Source organism: Strix aluco, chromosome 15 (assembly GCF_031877795.1).
Source record: "Strix aluco isolate bStrAlu1 chromosome 15, bStrAlu1.hap1, whole genome shotgun sequence".
Classification (NCBI taxonomy): domain Eukaryota; kingdom Metazoa; phylum Chordata; class Aves; order Strigiformes; family Strigidae; genus Strix; species Strix aluco.
In genome coordinates, this window is record NC_133945.1 from 6,298,235 (window position 1) to 6,319,209 (window position 20,975).

General features: G+C 53.2%; 1 protein-coding gene across 1 annotated transcript in view; it reads left to right on the plus strand.

Annotated features, from left to right (window-relative positions):
- The first annotated feature begins 4,262 nt into the window (after window positions 1-4,262).
- Window positions 4,263-20,975, plus strand: part of HS3ST6 (heparan sulfate-glucosamine 3-sulfotransferase 6) — a 40,490-nt gene continuing 23,777 nt past the window's right edge. The window contains exon 1 of the mRNA XM_074840859.1: window positions 4,263-4,630. Coding sequence (XP_074696960.1) covers window positions 4,263-4,630 — 368 coding nt within the window. The remainder of the gene's footprint in view (window positions 4,631-20,975) is intronic.

A 20,975-nucleotide genomic window follows, 5' to 3' on the forward strand; every position in this document is an offset into this window, starting at 1 on the left:
CCCGGTGTGGCGGGGGGTATTTGCAGCCTGGCTGGGAAGTTGCACCCCACCATTGCTGGCCAGGGACCCCCAGCTGCCTGCCCCACATCAGCAAGGGGTGCCAGGCAGAGCAGCTGGCTCCACAGGACGAGGGTGCACCCCCCAGAGCAGTGCTTTCCCACGCGGGGGTCCCTGCTCACCCCCTCGGACACCACAGCGGCAGCACCCGGGTGGTTTGGAGAGAGAACTCACATCACAACCCCTCCAGCCAAGCTGAGCAGGGCAGGAGGGAGCCTACAGCCATCCCCAGCGCTGGGGAGCACCCAGGCGGCCAGCACAGGGACGCCCACAGCCAGCCAGGCTGGCCTGTCGCGGATGAAAGGTGACCCTGAGGCAAAATCTGGTCTTTGCATAGATGGAGCATCCCCATCGCTGAGCATCCCACAGGCTGGGCCACTGCCCGCTGTTCCCTGGTACCTCTGGTGAGCCCGGCAGCTTCAGGCCTCTCTGCTGCTTTATTTTCTCCTTTTGCTGCTCACCTGGCAGCGCTGGGCATCTCAGCCATGGGAGCTCCCAGCCAGCTTGGATATGTCTCACCTCGTCCCCTTGGCAGCCTTCTCACACTCCTTTGGCCACATCCCAGCCCCTCCACGGAGCATCTTCCTCTGCGTGGCTGTGGTGCCCCGGCTGCCCCCCCAAGGGCTGCTGGAGACCCCCAGTCCCCAGGGAGCTGCCGAGCCATCAGCCAGGTCATGGTGCTTCCCGGGGACCTGCTTGCTCCTGCTGAGACCCCCGGGGGGAAAAAATGACCTTTCTCATCATTCAGTGGAGACAATCATCTCCGGGGTTCAAAGCTCCCTCGCCCCGGTCAGAGAGTGATACAGGGAGTGAAAACGGCCGTGCTTCCATCTCCTCAATCAGGGCTCGGAAATGTTGAGGCTCCCTCCACACCCGCAGTGTCTGCGCCCTGCTCCCTGCCAGCACTCGCAGCCCGCCCATAACACCAGTGACAGCCCCCAACATTTTCATCAGCTTCTCCCAGGGCAGCCCAGCGGCTTCTGCATGCTCTGAGTGGCCTTAGGGACCAGCTGTGGCCCAGGGGTGACCGCGGTGCAGAGCCCTGATGCCAGCGACCCAGAGCAGGGATCGTGGTGTGCATCGGCCTGGCTGAGGTGTCAGGGTACGGGGTACGGCGGTGCCTGTCCCTGCTCTCCCCAGGGGTGAGGATAAACCATCCCACCGCCATTCCCAGCTGTGCCCCACGATGGGGTACCGCTGCTCACCGCCCGCCCGACTTTGGTTCCTTGGTGCAAACACATCAGTGCCCATCGCAGTGGCATTGCTCCTGTCCGGGGAAGGCCACCCTGTCCCCTCAGGGCCACCAGCACCACCGGCAGCCCAGCGAGTGGCTGCAGCAGGAGGTATTTCAGCAGAATCACCAAACCCTCAGAAAGCTGCGCTCGCACAAAGCTCAGCCAAAGACGTGCTACCGGAGGGGGAAGGCCTGCGGTGCCCCAGCACAGGATGGGGGATCAGAGAGACACCAGCCACCGGCCCCGCTGGCCGGGTCCACGTCCCACGTCCTGCACAACCATCCTCGGGTGGCCACGGAGATGTGAGGGCAGCCACTGCCTGCTAAGGGCACGGAACATGGGGAGCAAGGTTTCAGAACTCCTTTTTTTTCCTAACAAAATGTCCTAATTTTGCTAAAAAATTGCACCTGAGCACTTGTCCTTAATTCCCTGAGCTGCCAGCAAGGCAGGGAGCCAGCCTTTGTCTCGTGGGGTCTTGGTTGTATCTGGGGACCCCCCAAACGTGAGGCTGGGGAAGCCTCTGGGCACATCCTGAGCACCCACAGTGCTTGGTGCTTCCCCTCCTTGCCGCAGGGTGCCTGGCTCAGCAGTGAGCCCCGAGCTCAGATTTTAAGCCTTTTTCCCCAATTTTGAAGGCGAGAAACGAAAAGGTTCCTCCAACTGTGCCCAAACAGCGGGAAACGCTGAGACACGGCTGTGCCCGAGGTGCAGGGGGGGAGCTGGCAGCCCCGGCCCCGTGCCCCCGAGGGATCCCCCAGCGCTGAGGATGAGGAGGGTGGGTCTGCTGTGCTGCACTTCCCCCCCCCCCCCAGCCTTTTCCCCAGCCTCCCTGGCTGTGTTTTGACAGAAGTTTGTCAAAATGGATATATTCTTGCCAAACAGTTCCATTTTGACAAATTGGCATTTTCCAACAACAACATCCCCCCCCCCAACCCAAACAGGGAGCTGGAGCGGTTCCCACCCGCTCTCGCCCGGAGTGAAACAGTTCCTATTTCTAATCGCTTACGTAAACCCAACAAGAGCTGGCAAGTGCCGCGCGGCAGATTTTGGATGCGTTTTTATTTATCAAACTGCTCCCGATAACAGATTCGCTTCCTCGTCATAATCTTTCCTCCTCGTTTTTCCCTGGGGAACCTTCGCGCTGCGAGTTGGACGGGATCTCCAGTTGCACTCGCGCGCGGTTATTTCCTCTCGTTGAGAGGAGAGGGAAGGAGAGGGAAGGAGAGGGAAGGAGAGGGAAGGAGAGGGAAGGAGAGGGAAGGAGAGGGAAGGACGAGCCACAGACCCCGTGCAGCCACCGGGCACCAGCCACGAGAGGGCACAAAGCCCCGTCCTGCTGCCACCCTGCAGTTCTGCAGCTGTGTCACCCTGCAACCCTGCCATCCTGTAGCCCTGTCACTCTGCAACCATGTCACCCTGCACGCCTGTCACCCTGCAACCCTGCAGCCGGGCCACTCTGCAGCCATGTCACCCTGCAGTAATGTCACCCTGCAGCCGTGCTGTCACGCATCCGTACCACCCTGCAGCTGTGTAACCCTACATCTGGGCCACCCTGCAGCCCTGTCACCCTGCACCCATGTCACCCTGCACCCATGTCACCCCTCAGCCATTTCACCCCACACCCCTGTCCCCCTGCACCCCTGCCGTTGTACACGCGTGCAGCGGTGCCGCTGTGGCCGCACGCAGGAGCGTCGCTGCCTCCCGTTGCAGCTGTGTGCGAGCAGCTCTGCACCCTCCGGTCTCGGGCCACAGATGTCCCTCTCCCCACCATGCTCCAGCTCTTGGAAGGCTCGGGGGATCTAATTATAAAAAGAGCTAATTATATTAATAGGTTAATTAAGACACTGATGATTTCAGATACAAAGGCTTTAGCGCCAGACTAGAAATCAGCCTCAGTGTTTCGAGGCGTGGGGCAGGGCGGACCCCGGGAGCGTTTCGGTGACGCCGCAGCGGGTTCCAGACACGACAGTCCCATGGGATCGGGCACCCTGGGGCCAGACCTCGGCTATTTTGTGTTTGGTGATGGCAAATGCTGCCGGGAGGGCAGGAGCCAGCCGGGATGGTGCCACCGCTGCCAGCGAGGCCCAGGCCTGGCCAGTGGTACCCGGGCTCCCATGTGTCACCGCTGCTGCGGCTCCAGACGGGATTTATTTAGCACCCGAGAGGCACTTGGCTTTAGGCCCCAGGGGATGGGGGTTCCCCAACAGCACCAGGACCCCTCCTCCCACCCCACCGTCCACTACACACATGCGCTTCAAATCCCACCACCAAAACTCCCGCTTTTGGGCTTATTTTGTAAGGTGCAGGGGAATGGGGGAAACTCCAGGACTGTCCTTCCCCTCAAAACAATAAATACACGCCCAGGGGGGTTGCGTTGCCCTCCCCCTCCCTGCAGCCCGTGCAGCCTAATTAGCACTGCCTCTCCGGGTGCCGCTTGCTAATTGCGTGACACTGGGTTACTGGGCTACCACCGTGGTGGCGATGGTTCGCCACTTGGAGAGCCGCAGCGTCCCCTGCGCGGCGCGAACGGCTGAAAACACCCGCTGCAGTCCCAGAAATTATTAAAAAAAAAAAAAGAAAAAAGGGGGAAAAAATAAGATAAATCGGATGGGAAAATCGGCGGGGGGGGGGGGGGGGGGGGCGGGCGAGTTGGCCCCCACGGGGAGCTGCCCGTGGGCGTTGGGGGGGGTGGGGGGTGTCCCCCTTCCCGACAGGGCCCCACGCGTGTGTCTCGCCCCCACCCCTCGGGGCGTGGCCCCCCCCCCACGCGCGTGTCGCCCGCCCTCCCCCGCCCCGCGGGTGGGCGGGGGGGGGGGCGGTGCGGAGGGAGGGGTCGGGCCGGGTGTGCGCGGAGCTGAGCGCGGAGGGGGGGCGCGGGTGGGTGTAGTGGGGGGGGGCGGGGGGGTGGGGGGGGGGTTGCTCAGCGGCGGTGCGGGATGCGCTGCCCGGCGGGGCCGGGAGCGGCCCCCGATGGGATGTAGCGGGCGGCTGCTGGGACCCGTCGGGGGCCGCCGCGCCTCGTTGCTCCTCACCATGATCCTCTTCTTCACCTACTTCTTCTACTGCCTGCCGGGGCCCTGCGAACCGCTGCCCCCCGCCCTGCTCCTGCCGCCCCCCGCCGCCCTCCCCGACGGCGCGGCCCCGGGACCGGCGGCGGCGGGGCCGGGGGCGGCGGGGGGCGGCAGCCGGCGGTTCCCCCAGGCCATCATCGTGGGCGTGAAGAAGGGCGGGACGCGGGCGCTGCTGGAGTTTTTGCGGGCGCACCCCGGGGTGCGAGCGGTGGGTGCTGAACCCCACTTCTTCGACAGGTGCTACGAGAAGGGGCTGCGCTGGTACAGGTAACGGCGTGAGGGGCGGGCGGGGGGGGGGGGGGAGCGGTAATTAAGCGCTGAGCCGCCTTTAATTGCCTCCCGTGCCGTGATGGGGGTTGCGCTGCAACAGGCTGGTCCGAGCGCGGCGGGTCCTTGGAGATGAAGGGGGTTGAGATGGCGGGGGGGTGTGAATGGTTTGGGGAAGGGGGGGGGGAAAGGATGCGAGTCCCAGGCGGGGGTGCGGGGGGAGCCGAGCTGCGGGCCCCGGGATGGGGGGGGTGGCAGCTCTGACTCTCCGCCTTGGCTGGGGAGTGGGCTGGGGGCTGTTTTTTGGGGGCTGTTGCTTGAAGTCAGGAGTGTGAGACCCCGTGTCCCCCGTGTCCCCCGTGTCCCCCTGTCCCCGTGTCCCCCTGTCCCCGTGTCCCCCTGTCCCCGCGTCCCCCATCCCAGCCAGGGACAGGTGGCTAGACCGGCTGGCGGCAGAAATTTGCTTTTTTTTACTTATCCAGGCATTGTGATTTGAACCTTTAACACTTTATTCTCAGCCGTCCCACCGTTTCCCCACCGGCTTCCTTTAGGAATTATTTTATCCGAGTGACTTATAAAAATAAAGGCAGCGAGGAGCTCGGCTTGCAGGACCGGGCTCGATCCTGGCTGTGCGCTGAACCAGTGAACCAGCGAGGGAAGGAGAAGGGTAAAACGGGGTAAAACAGTATCGCTTGAATTCCTCGGCAGGTCTGTGTCAAAGGGCAGAGCCGTATTGATTCAAGGGAGCTGTTTAGTTTTGAGGGTTTCAGTGGAATTGAACTCTTTGGGCGATAAAGCAGTCGGAAGAGCAGCTACTGTGCATGTGGTGTCTATTAAACTCCCGTCTCCTGGCCAACTCCGGAGTGGCCAGGCCAAACGGAGTCGGAGCGCTCAGTCAGTCCCTTGAAGCCAGGGAAAGAATCTGGTCCGTTAGTTTGAAGAGAGTCCAAATGTGTAGATTTATAAAAGCGCTGCGGTGTTCTCGGGGAAACATCTGAAAATAATAAAAGGAGTAGCTCTCCCTGTCCTTCCTGCCTCTCCATCCTCGTCTCCCCACGCCCCGCGGGAATACCGTGTTTCCTACGTGCTCTTAATGTTTCTCAATGTTTGGGGGAAGGTTGCAATTTGGCAATCCTCGCCAAAATAATAACCTGTGAAAATCGGCGTGTTTAATGGAAAGTGTAATTTTAGTGGTAATTTTACCCACAGAGTTTCAGCTCTGTAAGACCACATCTGGACTGTAAAGTTATTGACTTAACACACCTTCAAACGCAGTAAGTAGCGCACTTATTTTTATGGCTGTATTAATATTGCCGTGATTTATTAGCTCATTTTTCAGTTCCATTTGTATCTACGCTGCTCTAGAAACAATAACGATGATCACTAATCTTTTTGGGTGAGGGTCGCAAGATAGATCTCGCTCGGCAGAATGGGACTTTAATGACCGCGAGCACGTAATTAAAGCGTGGAAGATTGAACGCTTTCATATCGCTCGCCGTAGTCCGGCGAGATGTTCGTGGGATGGACCACAGAGAGAAGAATAAATAAATTTTAGTTTTGGATTGCTGTGTAGTGAGTTTTTAGTGCTGTAAGTGCTTGCAGGGAGCCTGGCCTGATACCAGCGAGATGTTTTAAGATGATTCTGCATATGGTTATGGTAAATTTGGAGAACTAGAGCAGGGAAGGTTTTCGGCGCGGCCAGATGCGTCGCAGGGAAGCGTACGCTGTGCTGGGAAGAAGTTGCATCCTTTCTAGTGAGAAAAAAATCAGTAGATGTTTTGCTTTAACTCTGCATAGAGCAAGTGTGTTTTCAATCACACGCACAACTATTTTTCTTAGTTTCCTCTTCTTCTTGCCTCTCTTGTTTTGTCTTCTTACAGGGCCTTGCTATACTGAGGGTTTTTTTCCTGGGAAAGTCAGACAGAGCTAAATGTTTTAAGCTGGGGTGTGTTGGAGTGGAGGAAAATAAAAGTTGGACAGAGGTTCAGGTTTTTCCAATGAATATCTCGAAGTGGTGTAAACATTTTTAAAATATTTGAACTTGCTAGGAAACCAAAATTACACCAACTGCTTCTCATGCCAAGATATTTGGCCCGAAGGCACCTGTAGGTCGTTGCTTGTCTTAAGTAAATGTGGAAAAAAAAATTTAAAAAAATTCCTTGGAAATATCGCCACAGAATTATTTTGTTCTTTCTTGGTAGTTCAGTCCCATAGCAATTTCACTGCTGTGGCAGGAGAATCTGCTTGTGGGTGCCGAGTTGTTTACATTATAACCTGAGTTACCGTCTGAAACCATTTGTTCTTACTGGAGTGTTTTATTTTATTTAAATTTGAAATAGCTGAAAGTCCCTTTTTTAGAGTAGTTCTTTTTGCTAGCGAAAAGAAAATGTTCTGCAAAAGCAGTGAGCATCTCATATGAAATTCCATGAGTTACTATAGGTTTAGCTAATTATAAGAAGATTAAACACCTTTTCTAGACTGCAACATAAATTACCTAATGGATAATCCAAGCATGATGTGACATTTTATCCTAAAGCAAAACACTATTTTAATTTTTTTGGCACTCAGCAGGGCTTAAAGTAAACCTCAGTAAAAAGAAGAAGTGATGTTGGTGTGTCTGCTGCTCTGCTCACGCAGCAGTTTGGAGAGTGCGAGTGTCCTGTTTGGGAACCTGGGAACCTTGCTGTCTGTCCGTCTGTCTGCTTTACGGGAACGCAGGCAAAGGCAAACGTTCAGAACTGAATGGAATCTGAGATGTTTGCCCGTAATATTTAGAATTTAATTGCAAAAATTTGAAGAGATGCTTGGTGTGACAGCACAGGGCCAAATCCTGCCCTCGCTTGTGTGAATTGAGAAAAACTGCACTCGTGGGCCGAGTCGCTACGGGGTGTAACGGTGTAACCCCCTCTGTGTCTGCAGAGCTTTCGGCCCAGGGACTTCTCGGTGCGAGGGGGAGCAGAGTCGGGGTCACAAGCAGCGTATGGGGTGTTCGCATTTCCTACGATGCCTGTGCAAGCGGATGCTGCTCTGCCCCGCTCTGCTCCGCTGGCGACGTTTTGGGGGCGTAGCTGAGATTTCACAGGGGATTGTTCCCTTTTCGGTTGCCAGAGCCGGGCTCATTTCCCACGCAGCCGCCCGATGTTGCTCGGGGGTTCGGGCCGCTCCATCTGCCTTGTGCCGTAATTTGGCGTGGCCGTGGCAGGTCTGGTGCCGTGGGGAAAAGGGCAGGAGACCCGGTGGATAACGGCGAGGTTGGAGCACGAGGGCAGTGCCGGGAAGGCTCTTTGCAGATGCTGGCTTGCATAAAAAGGAGTTTTGAGGAATTCAGCCTGGTGTAGCTTATACAAAGAACAGTTTCCTTGTCTCCACCAAAACTTTGCAGTGACATCAGCTCAGTGTGACACTTTTGTTCTGTCTTATATCTCCTCGTATGATCTATGATCTGAGTCCCTCTTTTCCGTCTCCTCTTCCTGCTTTTTTCCATTAGCCAAAGAAAGAGTTGCACAGAAACGGGGCTGGGCCAAGGCTCCTAACAACCCTTCACATCCCTGAGTGTAGCACACTGCGGGAGAGCAGCCGTTGTGCTCCGTGACACTGCGCCCTGGGTGATGGCGCACACTGGATTTCATAGGAAATATAAAGAATTCCTTATTTTCTTACAGTTTGGGGCAGAAGTAGTAAAAAGTTGTATGGGCTGGCTAGTAACAGTTGGCCAACGCTTCCTAGTGAGTGGCCAGGCTGTGTGGTGGCACACGGTGAGCAGGCATCGTCGCCGAGCGTCCCCCGACACTGCAGAGCCGTCCCAGAGCTCTGAATCTCCGGGAGGCTGAATTTAGCTTTTTATTGCCATTTTCCCCTTGTAATCAGACACAGCGCATGCAGGTTTGCATGCGGGGGGAAGGAACTTTTCGTGTGGTTCGTCATGCATTACGCTGTGCTTCCGTGCATGCATTAGGCAGTGCTGGGGGTGTTGAAGCTTGGGAGCATCTGTGTGTGCCCGGGGGAGGTGGATGGTTAGCAAAGAGCTGCTACATGCGATGTGGGTTGGTTTTTGGTTGGTTTTGGTTTTTTTTTTTTCTTTCCCCCCCTCCTTCAAACCCATTCATGGGAGCTAATAATGTTCTTGAAAGGCATCCAGGATTTCTTGAGCCAGACTTTGTTATCTCCGAACCTTGCAACCCTGAAGCCTTTGAGCAGCAGGGAAAGGACGCGGCTCCAGCGCTGCTCTTTTGACTTTTGCTGTGAGTGTTATTGGCAGTTGAAAAGTAGAGCTAAGTAGATGCCTTGAGGGGTTTTTGTGTGTGTTGTGATTGTACAGACAGATCAAGACACTCTATAGCGCAAGCTGTTGAATAAAATCCGACGTTTCAGCTACTCTGGAGTCACCAGGCTGCATTTTGGCACAGAACTTGTATCCCCTTCCAGGCAGAGCTTTTCACAGGCACATTTAAGAAATACATAGGTGGGAACAGACAAAAGAATCTGGCAAGGAGTCAGATGGCGATGCACTGCGAGCTGCTCCGGGACATTATCTTTATTCATTGACACCACCTAATCTGTTCTCCTGATGGACTCGCGTTTCAGCTGAGAGTGGCCCTTGTTTTTCTTGGTGCATTTGCAGAAACTCAGTCCTGCAACGTGCTTCTTGGGTTTATTACTTCATGATCTCTTCTTTTTTTTCTTCTTTTATCTTTCATTACAAAAATAGGAACTTTCTGTATCAGCTTCCCCTATCCTCACCCCCATGTTTGGAAAATAAATCCTGAAATGCGAAGAAAAAGTGCAGGAAACCTGAGAAAAAGCTGTAATTTTGTAACTATGAAGAAGCTATTTTGATGCTTTTACTTAATGCAAAACGCTTGGGATTTGTTGTTAGACAGAAAAAATGTGTCCACATGTAGAGGGGCTCTCGGTCCCTTTTGTATCGCTGGCTGTTTGGGCAATGTTTTAGTCCCAGCTCTACAATTAGGAGAGGGCCTAAGTGCTCTGTGCATCCGTAGCAGCTGGACAGGTCTCCCCGCGATGTCGTGTCCCCGTTTTACTGCTCCCGGACACACAGCAGCACCCGGCCTTAGGAAGGAATCTGTAATACGTGCGAAGTTTGGTCTTCTGCAAACTGTTTTCATGTGGGATTAAAAATAGCTTTTACTGCCATGATGAGGAATTAACATTTGAAACTGGTTAAAGGGATCCTAGGCAGATATTATCGAGGGCAGGCAAGAGGGGCTGTGGCTGCCTTGTTTTGGGGGGTCTTTCTTACTGGCACTGAGTCAGCGATGGGGTGAGGAGCACAACTTGGCCCTCCTGCCCCCCACTTTTACGCTGATGCTATTCCCTTGCTTTGATGTGGCAGCTCCCGAGTTTTGTTCCTGATCCAAAGCCCGCCGAAGCTGATGAAGGGCTTCTTGCTGATACAAGCAGGTTTGTGAGTCTGAATTTTAGCCTGGCTCAGCTGCAAGGCAAAATTAAGTTGGGTTATTCCATGTGTTGTTACGTAGATAGTGTCAGGCTAAAGTGATTAAAGCTGCATGTTAGTGTTGGCTGCGATTTTTCGGATAAAAGCTGTGACTTGCAGAGTGGAACGAGTCGTGGTCTTCCCGACTGAGGAATGCTTTCTGTGTCGCTGTCTCTTTTAAATAAATGGTGGGTTTATATACGGGCTGTGCAGTGGGGTGTGCAGAAGTAACCTGAGTTTCTAAAGGATTTCAAGTCTGCCAGTGTTGCTATCCCAGACTGCTTAAATAAATATGTAAAGCTGGGCACCTAGAAATCATGGGGCTGCTTTAAAAAACAAAAATCAATATTATGTGAATCAATACCTTTGGAAAATACTTCTTCATTCATGCCCTTTTTCTTGTGCTCCCCTGCTTACTCTTTTGTAACCTCAGGGGCTAGAAATTTAAACATATAAACATGGACAGGTTTTTTATCACCTCCGTATAATTCCAGAGAACTTCCGAAAAGATGTCAAATATCATGAAAATTTCACAAAGAGCAGTGAAAGCTGCAAGGTTTCTGTTAGTTGAATTATTGAGGGGCTGGAGAGGTAGTCATCACAGAGTAAGAGAGAGTTTCTGAGTTTCTTCTTAAAAGTATTATAGTGGGTTTTTTTCTTAGATTATTTTTAGATGCAGACAGTGACAGAAGGTGGAAAAGGCCAGTGGATTTAGAGGGTGCTTTTATGCAAGGAGAGACTATTACTTAAGAGAGTTCAAAGCTTATTTATAAAACAGTAATTACCATCCCCTGAGACGGAAGTGGGCAGCTCACGTCGAGTCAAGGAGGGGGTTACAATAGTTAATTGGCAAATATGCTTAAAAGCTTCTTCCTGACCTTTTAAAAAACTTTTTGCTGAAACAGGCTCGGGCAGAGATTGAAAACCTGACTAATGAAAGGCCAGGTTTAATACCAGGACTTAGCTCTAAATGGCTTTTCAAAGGGCTTTGGAAATCCTCCTGCTTAGGGAGGCCGCCGGCGTCAGAGGATGCTCCTGAGTCCTGCAGGACCGCGCTGTGCCCTGGAGCGGGAGCTGATGGGGCTCCAGGAGCTGGGTGAGACCTGAGCCTGGCAGCTCCTTTCCCAGCTTTTGGTGTGGCCAAAGGGGCTCGGGCAGGCTGGCATTGCCCGGAGCCCCGCGGGGTGGTCTCCTCCCCACCCCAGCCGGGTCCCACGAGGTGCCCCCCACTGCTGCCCTCTCCGTGGACCATCTCGGTTGAATTCCTGCACTTGCTCTCATGCTACATTTCAGCCCAAACCGTGTGCTGGGGGGGGGCGGGGGGAGACTGAGATGCTCGGGGTCCCCCAGCCCTGAGGAGGTGCAGCATGCCCAGGTGGCCCCTCCAGTGAGCCAGCTAGCCCTGCCTGTGGCACAGAGCTGTGCCAGGCATCTCTGCCAGCCATGCCCTCCTCCAGCTGGCTAAAAAATCACCAGCTCATCTATCCGGGGGTGGACGGCAGAGGAGCCAGCGGAGCTCCTGGATCTCTCTCTGTGCCTCCCACCACATTTTTCTGATGCGTTTGTTTAGAAATGTATTAAAGTGAGGAGCAGAGGGATGTTCTGGATGGTTTTCTGCGGGTCTTTGAAAAGCACTTGGTGATGGGGAGGTGCAGGGTGGAGGCAGACTGGCCAGGACTGGCTGGGGTGGTGGTTTAGAGTCTTTCCTTGCAAGAGGATTCATGTGCAGGGTCGATGTGGGAGTAGGTGCTGTGAAGCACAAGTCCTCGCTCCCCAGCAGCTTTCGGGGCTCCGGGGGATGCCGTGTGTTGCTCTCACGAGTCAGGGTTTGCAAGATCTGACTCGGATCTCTCTAGCAGACTGTCTTACCCTGGGCTTGTCTGAATCAGTCCCCCTGAGTGGGGTGGGCCAGCTCTGCTCTGTAATAAAGAAATGACAGACACGCAGTGGTTGCACACAGGAAATACATTGCAGCTTTCTGTGGATGTGCTGAGAGTCCAGAGAAGCGCCGGTCTAATCCTGCACCACTCCGTTAATTACTGGGGCTCTGCCTAAACGCCTGGGCACTGTGTCTGGCATTGCTGTGTTCATCGTGTGTCCTGGGCTGGGGGAGTCTCGTCTGGGCTGTGCGATCGGGGGGTTTCCCCTCGGCAGGGTCTGAGGTGCTCAGGGCACGGTGTGCTCATGGCTGCTCAGGATTTACGTGCTCACTTTTTGGGGTGATGGTCCTGGGTGGAAAATTCACAGCGACTCATTTGATTTCGCCTCCTCCTCCTCCCTCTGCGCAGAGCCAGCTCGCAGATCACAGAAGTCTAAACGTCTTCAAAATTATTCATGCATCTCTTAAGTGAGTCACTCTTGATCTGAAGAGTCGTTTGAAATGCAAATGGGGAATATTGCAGTCCGTCAGGCCACTGGGGCGCTAACCAGGGCACAGAGGCAGCATGCCCAGCTAACTGAATTTGAACCTGCGAGTGATCCCGATGCTGGGGGTTGTAAATACCCGACTCCGTGCACTGCCGGTATTTGCAGGCAGCAGGGCTGGCTCTGCCTGCAGAACTCCAGGCTTTGCGTGGCCGAGGTGCTCTAGAGCCACACACCAAGAAGAGCATCCCCATTCCAGCATGTGCTGCTCAGTTTGGGGCTGCTGGTGGCACGAACCGCCCTGGCCTGGGGCACGTAGAGTGCTGGGACCAGCACCATTCATGACTGAAATATGGAGTGAAATGGCTGAAATTAGCTTCTCATAAGCAGTTGCAGAAAAATTCCGCTGTTTGGGCTATTAAAGCACCAGCAGAGAAATGTTTTAGGCGGCTGAGGGGAATGGCAGCACTGTGGGAGCGGGATGTGCTGCTGGGCTCTTCCTAGGAGTGATTTTGTACGACCGAGCTTGCTCTGCTGAGGAAACCGCACGGCCTGGCGAGGACATGAGGAGAATAAAACTCCTCTAGTCCAGCCCAGCCAGCAGCTCCGCGGCGCTGGGGTGGCATGAGCATCCCAGGTGGCTGAGGTTGTTGTGCATTTTAACACACAAAATTGATTACAAGCAGGAGAGAATTACATTAATATAGTCACTTGTCACTGAGGTCTTATTAGTAATCTCCACTCATTAGTCTGGAGAGAATAAGAATGTGACCTTGTTAAGTGTCCTTGCTGAGGGAAAGGCTGACCACTTTGCTATTGATTTATTACTTAGCGTGTGTGTGTGTGCGTGGCCGTGTCTGTGGGCACGCGTGGGTGCACGGGAGGTGTTTCTGTAGTTGGAATGAAGATTTGGCCACCTCCTCACCTGCACCCTTTGGGCTAGTTCAGCCGGTGAATTAGCAGCTGCTTTCGGTGAGCACTGTGCTGTGCAAAAAAAAAAAAAATAAAGGACCTGCTGGTGATTGATGGAAAGGGACAAGAAAAGTGACAGATCCTGTCCCCGGAGGACACATCACGCTTCTGCCTCCTGCCCGGCGCTGCGTGGTGCTGCTCGGCGGGGGCTGGCAGAGCCCTCCTGTACTGCCCAACTTCCCAGCTGCTCCGGAGCCCGCAGCATCCCAAACCCCGGTCCTGGGGGGGGCCTGGGCTGTGGGTAAGGCTGCCCCCCCTCTGCTCCCCACCCCAGCACCCAGCCGAGGGCAGGATGGCTCCTCTGTGAGTGCAAGCAGACTCTCTTCTTGCTGCGGGGGAAATCAAGCCCCCAAGACAAACCATGGCGCAGTGAGGAGGGGATGCGGGAGCAGAATTCTGCCTCCCTGCTGTAGCCACAGGCAGTCAGGGTTCTGAAATGCCTCTGCAGTCCTACATCAGATTATTTTCCTTTCTTGAGGCTGACTGTGGGTGCTGATCGTGCCCCAAAGGTTTCCCCTGGCTCTACCTGCAGGATACCTCCCACCACGTGCTGTGCCGTTGTTCCTGATCCTGCCTGTGCCACTAAGCTCCCCTCTAATTCCGAGTGACAATGCACCCCCACGGACACCCTGCCAGGGAGGAAATGTCAATAAGAGTGGAAGCAAAAGAAATCCTCCAATTACTGGGAGCACGGAGGGGGCTCGATAAGTGCCATTGATCAGGTGCTCGTCAGCGCGAACCCTCATCACTGCCACTTGTCAATAGATGCTGCGGAGTGGGAGGGGGCCGCTGGCTGCCCCTCCGGTCCCCGGCTGACGCAGCCCCCACGTGGCGGTGGCTCTCCAGGTCTGGGTGGGTTGTTGATGGCCGGGCAGAGCTTTTCCCAGCCCCTTGGACCTGGCTTGCTGGGACCTGCCGGCTCCATCCCTGCGAGTGACAGCTCAGCGGGGCACGTAGCCGGGGCGGGAGGGGGATTATTCTTCAACAAGAGCATCGGCCGCTTCCTCCAGCTGCTTTTATATTTCAGAAAGTCATGTTCCTACGCCACACAAGCCATGAGAAAAATTTCAAGGGGTTGCTGCCAAGTACTTTCGGCTGAGAATTTAGGTTTTGTTGAGGGAAGGGATCGTTTGTCTCCATGAAAAGCCCATTTTGGGGGGAGGGAGGGAGTTGAACGTTCCCCTGCGGTGTCAGAGCCCCAAGCGTGACAACCTGCATCCGCTCTGCTGCCACCCGGGCGGTGCGGAGCTGTTACTGGTGCCTCTCCTTCACAAAGGAGCCATCGGGCGGGGGCCGGGCTGCTGCCGGAAAGAGAGGGGAGAAAGGCATCCCCCAAGGGCCTGATCCTGCTGGATCAGCGCACAAGGCAGAGACGAGGGTCTGACGGTGATGGTGGGAGCATCCCCGCGCCCAGGTCCGGGGAAGGGGCCATGTGCAGGAGTGGGACCAAACCTGCCGTGGCTGGGCACCGTCCTGCCCTCACCCACCAGGTTTTCCTGGGGTCCAGGCTGCATCTGGCTGGGTCCTGTGGCTTTATTATTTATTTTGAGTGTGTGTGGAGAGGGAGGTTTGCTAAAGGTGGCAGTGCTCTGCATCCAGCTGGGTTTGAAGCGCAGATCTCATCTTAGACGAGGTGGGTTAGATGGGAGGGCAGTGGGTTATGGTTTTGTTGGAGGGTGCTATCCTGGTGTCAGTGCTTGGCAGACAGCTCCGGGTCACTCGTGTCCCTTGGCTCCGTGATCAGGGCTCTCCGGGTGCCTGCACCACATCCCTCACTCTTTTTCCAGTCAGCGATGAAGGGTTCCCCCAGCTCTACTGCAGGTCTCTGCAGCATGCCTGGGCTGTTTGAGAAGACCACCAGAGACAAACCACTGCCATGATCACCCAAACCTGCCCCGGATCTCGGGGCATGGTGGCAGGGGGGTCAGAGCCCATTGGCCTTGGGGAGGAGATGGGGATGCTGATCCCAGTACAGCTCATGCGAGTCCCAGGGGGTCGCCGTAATTAGCCCACGTGTGGGCTGCGAGCGTGGCGTGCCGGCTAATTACCTGCTGCGCAGATGGGAGGGACGCATGGTGCTGGTGTGACCCAGCCACCTGGTCCACTCCGAGAGTGCACTCGGTTTGATCCTGATCTTGTTACAAGGCAGATAACGAGGGATAGCCTTGTTCCGTTCTGATCTTGTTATGTATATTAAAATTTAATATTTCTCTGCTTTGAGGTGTATCGGGAAGTGTGTGAGGGCTTGCTGTATTCATGGGACTTAGCAGGGATCACAATAAGGTCTCTGTCATGTAAAAGGTTCTTAAAACTTGAATTACTGAACAGGAACTTTGAATGAGCAATTCCTTTTTAGCATTAATTACTCTGATGGTGCAAGACCTCTTCTGAACGTTTTTTTTCTAGGCAAACATTCTTTAAAATAAAGGCAAATTCAGCCTTAAATCCTGCCAAGGTTTGGTGACCACCTAACTCCAGCTCTGTCCAGCTGTGGGACCCTCATGTCAGTGTTTGGATCACAGCTCAGCGAGTTGCCTGGAAGTGTTGACATATGCCTTGTTCTTGGTGGGTTTCTGGTTGCGTGACATCAGGGGCTGATGAATTACACAATTGGTTGTGTGCGCTGTACCCAGCTCTGACCTGAAAGTAGTCTCCAAACCCTGTGCTTCTGTTTGGGTGAAGTTGGAGCCCAGTTCATGGGTGAAGAGGAAGGGTAACCAGTACCCTTTGGAAAGACATCTGGCTGTGAAACCCTCCCAAGCTCAGCTGCAGTGCTCTCAGTGACACATCGTGCTCTTCGCATGGCAGAGGAACATAAATTTTTAAAGCACAACCTCTTCAGATTTTGTTGTGAATCTCAAGAGACTTGGTGGTTTTTTTGAGCTGTAGCTCCTGGAGTCATGGGACAGTGAGAGTTTCAGTTCTTGCTTGAAGCAAGTGTCTCCTGAAGGCAAGAAAACTTGAAGGCTCAGGAACCAGAAGAAAGCTTTGGAGAACCATAGTCCCTATGTATACGCATAGCTGTATTTGAAGGCCATCCAAATTTGAGCCGTGATTCGGCTGAAGGTGGTTAGTGTTCTTCTCACCTACAGAAAAACCTCAGCAGTTACTTCTTGCAGAGTTATGAAACCATCAGAGACAGTTTACAAGCCCCAGATGAGTGCTGGCAGCCCGGTGAAGGATGGTGGCTCCACCATGGTTTGAAGATCTCGGTGGATCGGAAGAAGGCACTTAGGAGCAGTTCAGTGTAGGATCCTGGTGTAAAGTCCTGAAGAGACCTGATTTCTGCAGGACTTTCTGGAGGAAGACCCTAGAAGCAGAAGGCGGTGGAGGAATGCTGGGGGAGTGGTGGGCTGTCCCCACCACAGGCAGGTAGGTCAGTCCTGTGCCGGCCGGGTCGCCTCGTCCCTGGATGGCTGTTAGCGTAAGGCACCGCACGTGCTGCATGTTAGTGCCCTGAGTCACCGTGCAGGACGTAGAACAGCAACTTTAAAGAACAAGTAAAACTGTTGCCACTTCAAAACTACTCTCAGAATTGATGCCAGGACTCCAACAGACTGATGTTCCTTTATTCTCCTTTTAATTAATTCCTTTGCCTCCAGTGAATTTCCATCTTTTATTTCTGCTGCAATCAAAGGACTGTGAGCAGCAAGGCTTGCATTAGGAACAGACCGATCCAACCTTTTTTTAATCTTCCTGTATCAGTTACTTGTCTTTTTCTTGCGCTGCCACAATGCATCTGAAGCACATATGCCAAGAGATGACTTGTTGAAGGAGAGATGGGGCACGCAAAACCCTGGAGTTTGCTCGCAGCAGGTCTCCTTTGCTGGCGGTTTTGTAGGGCAGCAAAGAGTAAGAGTCCAGATAAGCTTGCTCAGATACAAATATGGGCAATTATGTGGTCACCTGAGAAGTGCCTGATGATTTATGGTGTTATTAAAAGGTGATGGTAAGAGTAGAAAAGATTTGTAACATCTGCATCGAAAACCCCGTCTCTGACCCTCACACCCCAGATACCAACATATTAAATATCCAAACAGGCATTCAAGCCTGCGGATCGCTTTGACAGATCCCTGCACATCTGGTAACACTTGGCCTGATCGTTAAGACCCTGGACAGTGTGTAATTAAACGTAATTCACTCCTTGCCCTGTTGCGGACTGGAAGAGGCTGTTCCTGCTTGAAGGGCGGTCTTCGGAGGAGCCTCGTGGAAGAGAAATGTGCAACCAGAGCTGATGTGGTGATGAAGACGAGCTTTGCTGCGGGCTGCTGGGGGATGAGAGTCGTGTTGTGGGACAGCGGTCATCTCCAGGTGGCAAAAGAGCCAGGGCTGGAGTTTTCATGCTTGGTGGAAGCTAAGCCTGATCCCAACCAGCAGCTCTGTCTTCTTGCTAGTGATGATTGCAGCTCCGAAACAGCCTCTGTGGCTCGTAGGTCTCTTCCCATGTCCAGCACTAGTGTGACAGCATTGACGACCTTGGACATACCACTGGATCTTCTTGTTCTCTTGTCCTCTGAAGAGTGTAGAGGTCCTGGGCGATGCTGTTGGCTTGGGTGTTGGGAGCCTGCATTGCTGGAGCAGTGCAGCATTCCCCTTTCTTCCTTTTCTATCCATTATTTGCAGTTCTGGCTTCTGGTCCCCCTGGACGGGTGTTCTGCTCGTTAGAGGGAAGAAATCATAGCTGGAAACGCAATGGTCAAAGAGGGGGCTGATCAAGAAGGTTTGTGGTGCTATCTCAGCAGGGATGGCCTGGATGTGTTATTGCAGGTGTTAGTGTACAACAGAGCCTGCGTGTAGTAGGGTTGAAGAGCAGTGTGGGATCTGAGAGAAAACACTCTTTATGTGGACTCTGGTCCTCCACACCTTCACAGCTGGAGGAGATCTCTCCTCTTCCAGACCCTGGATGGCATGAATCGATAGGATGCCGTTGGCTTCCATGGAGTGATGCTGCTTTGCAGCAGTGGGGTTCCCAACTTGAAATTACATCTCAGTCTGCCAGAGCTGCCTTGTTTTTTTAGGCAAACACTGATTTTTAGGTGCAAGTGGGAGGAACCTGTTGGTGGAAGCGGCTCTGACGGGTGTGTTCGCTTGCTAGAAGTGTGCACTGTGCTGAACTCACAGCTTCTGCTTTGCACTGAGCTGAAAATGAGCAGAGTGGAGGATGCACATGTTTTCAGAGAACAGGGGAGAGCTGGCAGTGGTGGGGATAAAAGCAACATATGTCTGATTGAATAAATGGAGAAATGCAGGCCAGATGGCTGGAAATACTAAGAACTGTTTAATAATTTCTGAACTCGTTGCTCTCTGGAGCAAGATTATGGGCACTTGCAATCTTTTCCTCTCTGCTCAGTTTGCCTCCTGTGTTGGCTGCGTTACTCTTGGCTTTGGGTAGAGCTCTTAATATTGTTTGTGACCTTCAGAAATTTGTGAAATTAATATCTGGGGTATTAGTGTTGAGCTGCTTTCCAGGAGCAGCCAATGGTTTGTAAGGATGACCCCTGGGTCCCAGGGAGGTGGGACTTTGGAGGTGCCTTTATGGCTGTCCCAGCACCATATATGTTATAGGGTCTGAACAGCTCAGGAGTAACCAGGGTGGGTCCTGGGGAAAGCTGCTCTCTTGGTCTAATTCACACTGACCTGGCTGGGCCAGTTTCAAAACAGGAGTATCTGTGCCGAATGCTAGAAAAATCACTGTCCGCTCCCTGGAGCAGAGCATGAGTAGATCCATGGGATGAGCACACGCTGTTCCAGCCTCTGAACTCGGGCAAAGCGAGGTCTGGTTTTCACCATCTCTCCTCTGGCTCCTACCAAACTGTTAAACTCAGCAGAGAAGCTGAGTTCAAACCGTTTGTGTTGTGGCGGTCATCCTTCCTGGGAGAGAATTTGGAAACCGGGTCCTACGATGTGCCATCCTCCTCCTGGCAGTGGCTGAACCACGCATTATGTGGGGCAAGGGAGGAGGGAGGATGCGTTTGAAGGGCTTTGGGGATGAAGATGGCTTTGAGCAACCTGGTCTAGTGGAAGGTGTCCCTGCCCATGGCGGGGGGGTTGGAACTGGATGATCTTTAAGGTCCCGTCCAACCCAAACCATTCAATGATTCTATGAAGATAAAGGTGCCTGAAATGCTCCTAGGGATGGGTCCTCAGGATAGTTTTCTGGTGATTACCTTGTCCTCCCTGGAAACTGGGGAGGACTTGGAGAAGCCAGGAGGACCCTCCCAGCCCATGCTTCCTTCAGGTATCCTGATCTTCCTCATACTACATCTCTATGGCCAAACATCTCGTGTTTGTTACAGGGATGCTAGGAGGTGGTGAGCGCAGTGGGACGAATTAATGCTGGATGTGGATGGGGTGGTGCATGATCAGGGTGGTGGTGTAAGGACAGGGGCCAGCCTGAAGCAGGCAGGAACCCGCATCCTCTCTGGTCCATCCCAGTGTTCAACTCATGAGGTTAGCAGCTGATTTTCTCCCCGAGTTTCCAAGAAGATCTGGAAGTGCCAGAATAAGATGGAAAATGATGACCATGCAATATTGCTGGCCAGGACAGGAGAGGAGAGGTTTGCAGCATTGGGGACCACCAGCCAGTTTCCCAGACATGGGAGATGGGGGTTGTGCTGGTGTGTGGCTGGCTTTGCAAATGACCCAAAATCACATCTTTCTGGGGGTCCCTGGTCATCAGAGGAGCTGCTTTGTGTTGGTGATTCATCTCTCCAGAAAAGCTTCTCTCTTTGGGAAGTCACAAATACAAGCCCTTTGCAGGTTGACAGGGAATTCAAGCTTTTGTTTGTTGTGGTCAAAAGCTTAATTTTCTTCAAAGCAGGAGTTTACATTTTTTTCAAATGCAAAGAAAGCGACAGTCTTCTGAGTGAAATCTTGGATTTGGTCAGTGTTGGTGTTTCAGAACTGGGGAGGTTTTGAGCAGGAAACAGACATTTGTGCTTTAGGGGAAAGGCTGATCTTCTTGCTACTTCAGAACCTCCTCATCGGCTGTCAAGTTTCTCTGTGGATGGTTGTAAAAATAGATATTGTTATATTTTCTCTAAAATACTTGTTGTTTTGCACCAGACAGATTGCTTTCAGGCTTGTTGTGTGGCTTCTTCAGGGACAGATCCTGCTGACTCCTGTGCGGGTTTCACTGATTTGCGAGTTGACCCCTCTTGGGTTTTAGAAGAGCTGTTGTGCCCCTCCCCAAGGTGGGGGCACTTCAGAAATTAAAAAATTGTATTCTTTGGATGATCTTTATTTAAAAAAACCCAACCAACCAAAAGTACCTGGTGTCCTTTGAGGGGAAAGGCATGGTAGGAGCAGAAATTGGAGTTACATTAAGTTGAAAATCCTAAATAATCCAAAATAATGCAGGTTGCAGTTTTAGAAGTTGCTTGCTTTCCTTGCAGAATGGAAGGGAGAACAAAAATATCTGTGTATATACCCTGTTTCAAGGAAAATGAATTGCAAATAAGAAAAACAAATTCGAGTTTATTCTTCTTTTCCGGCACAGCTCCATTCAGTGTTTTTAAAAGTCAAGGGATTTAGGGATCTGGAGGTAGTGTCAAT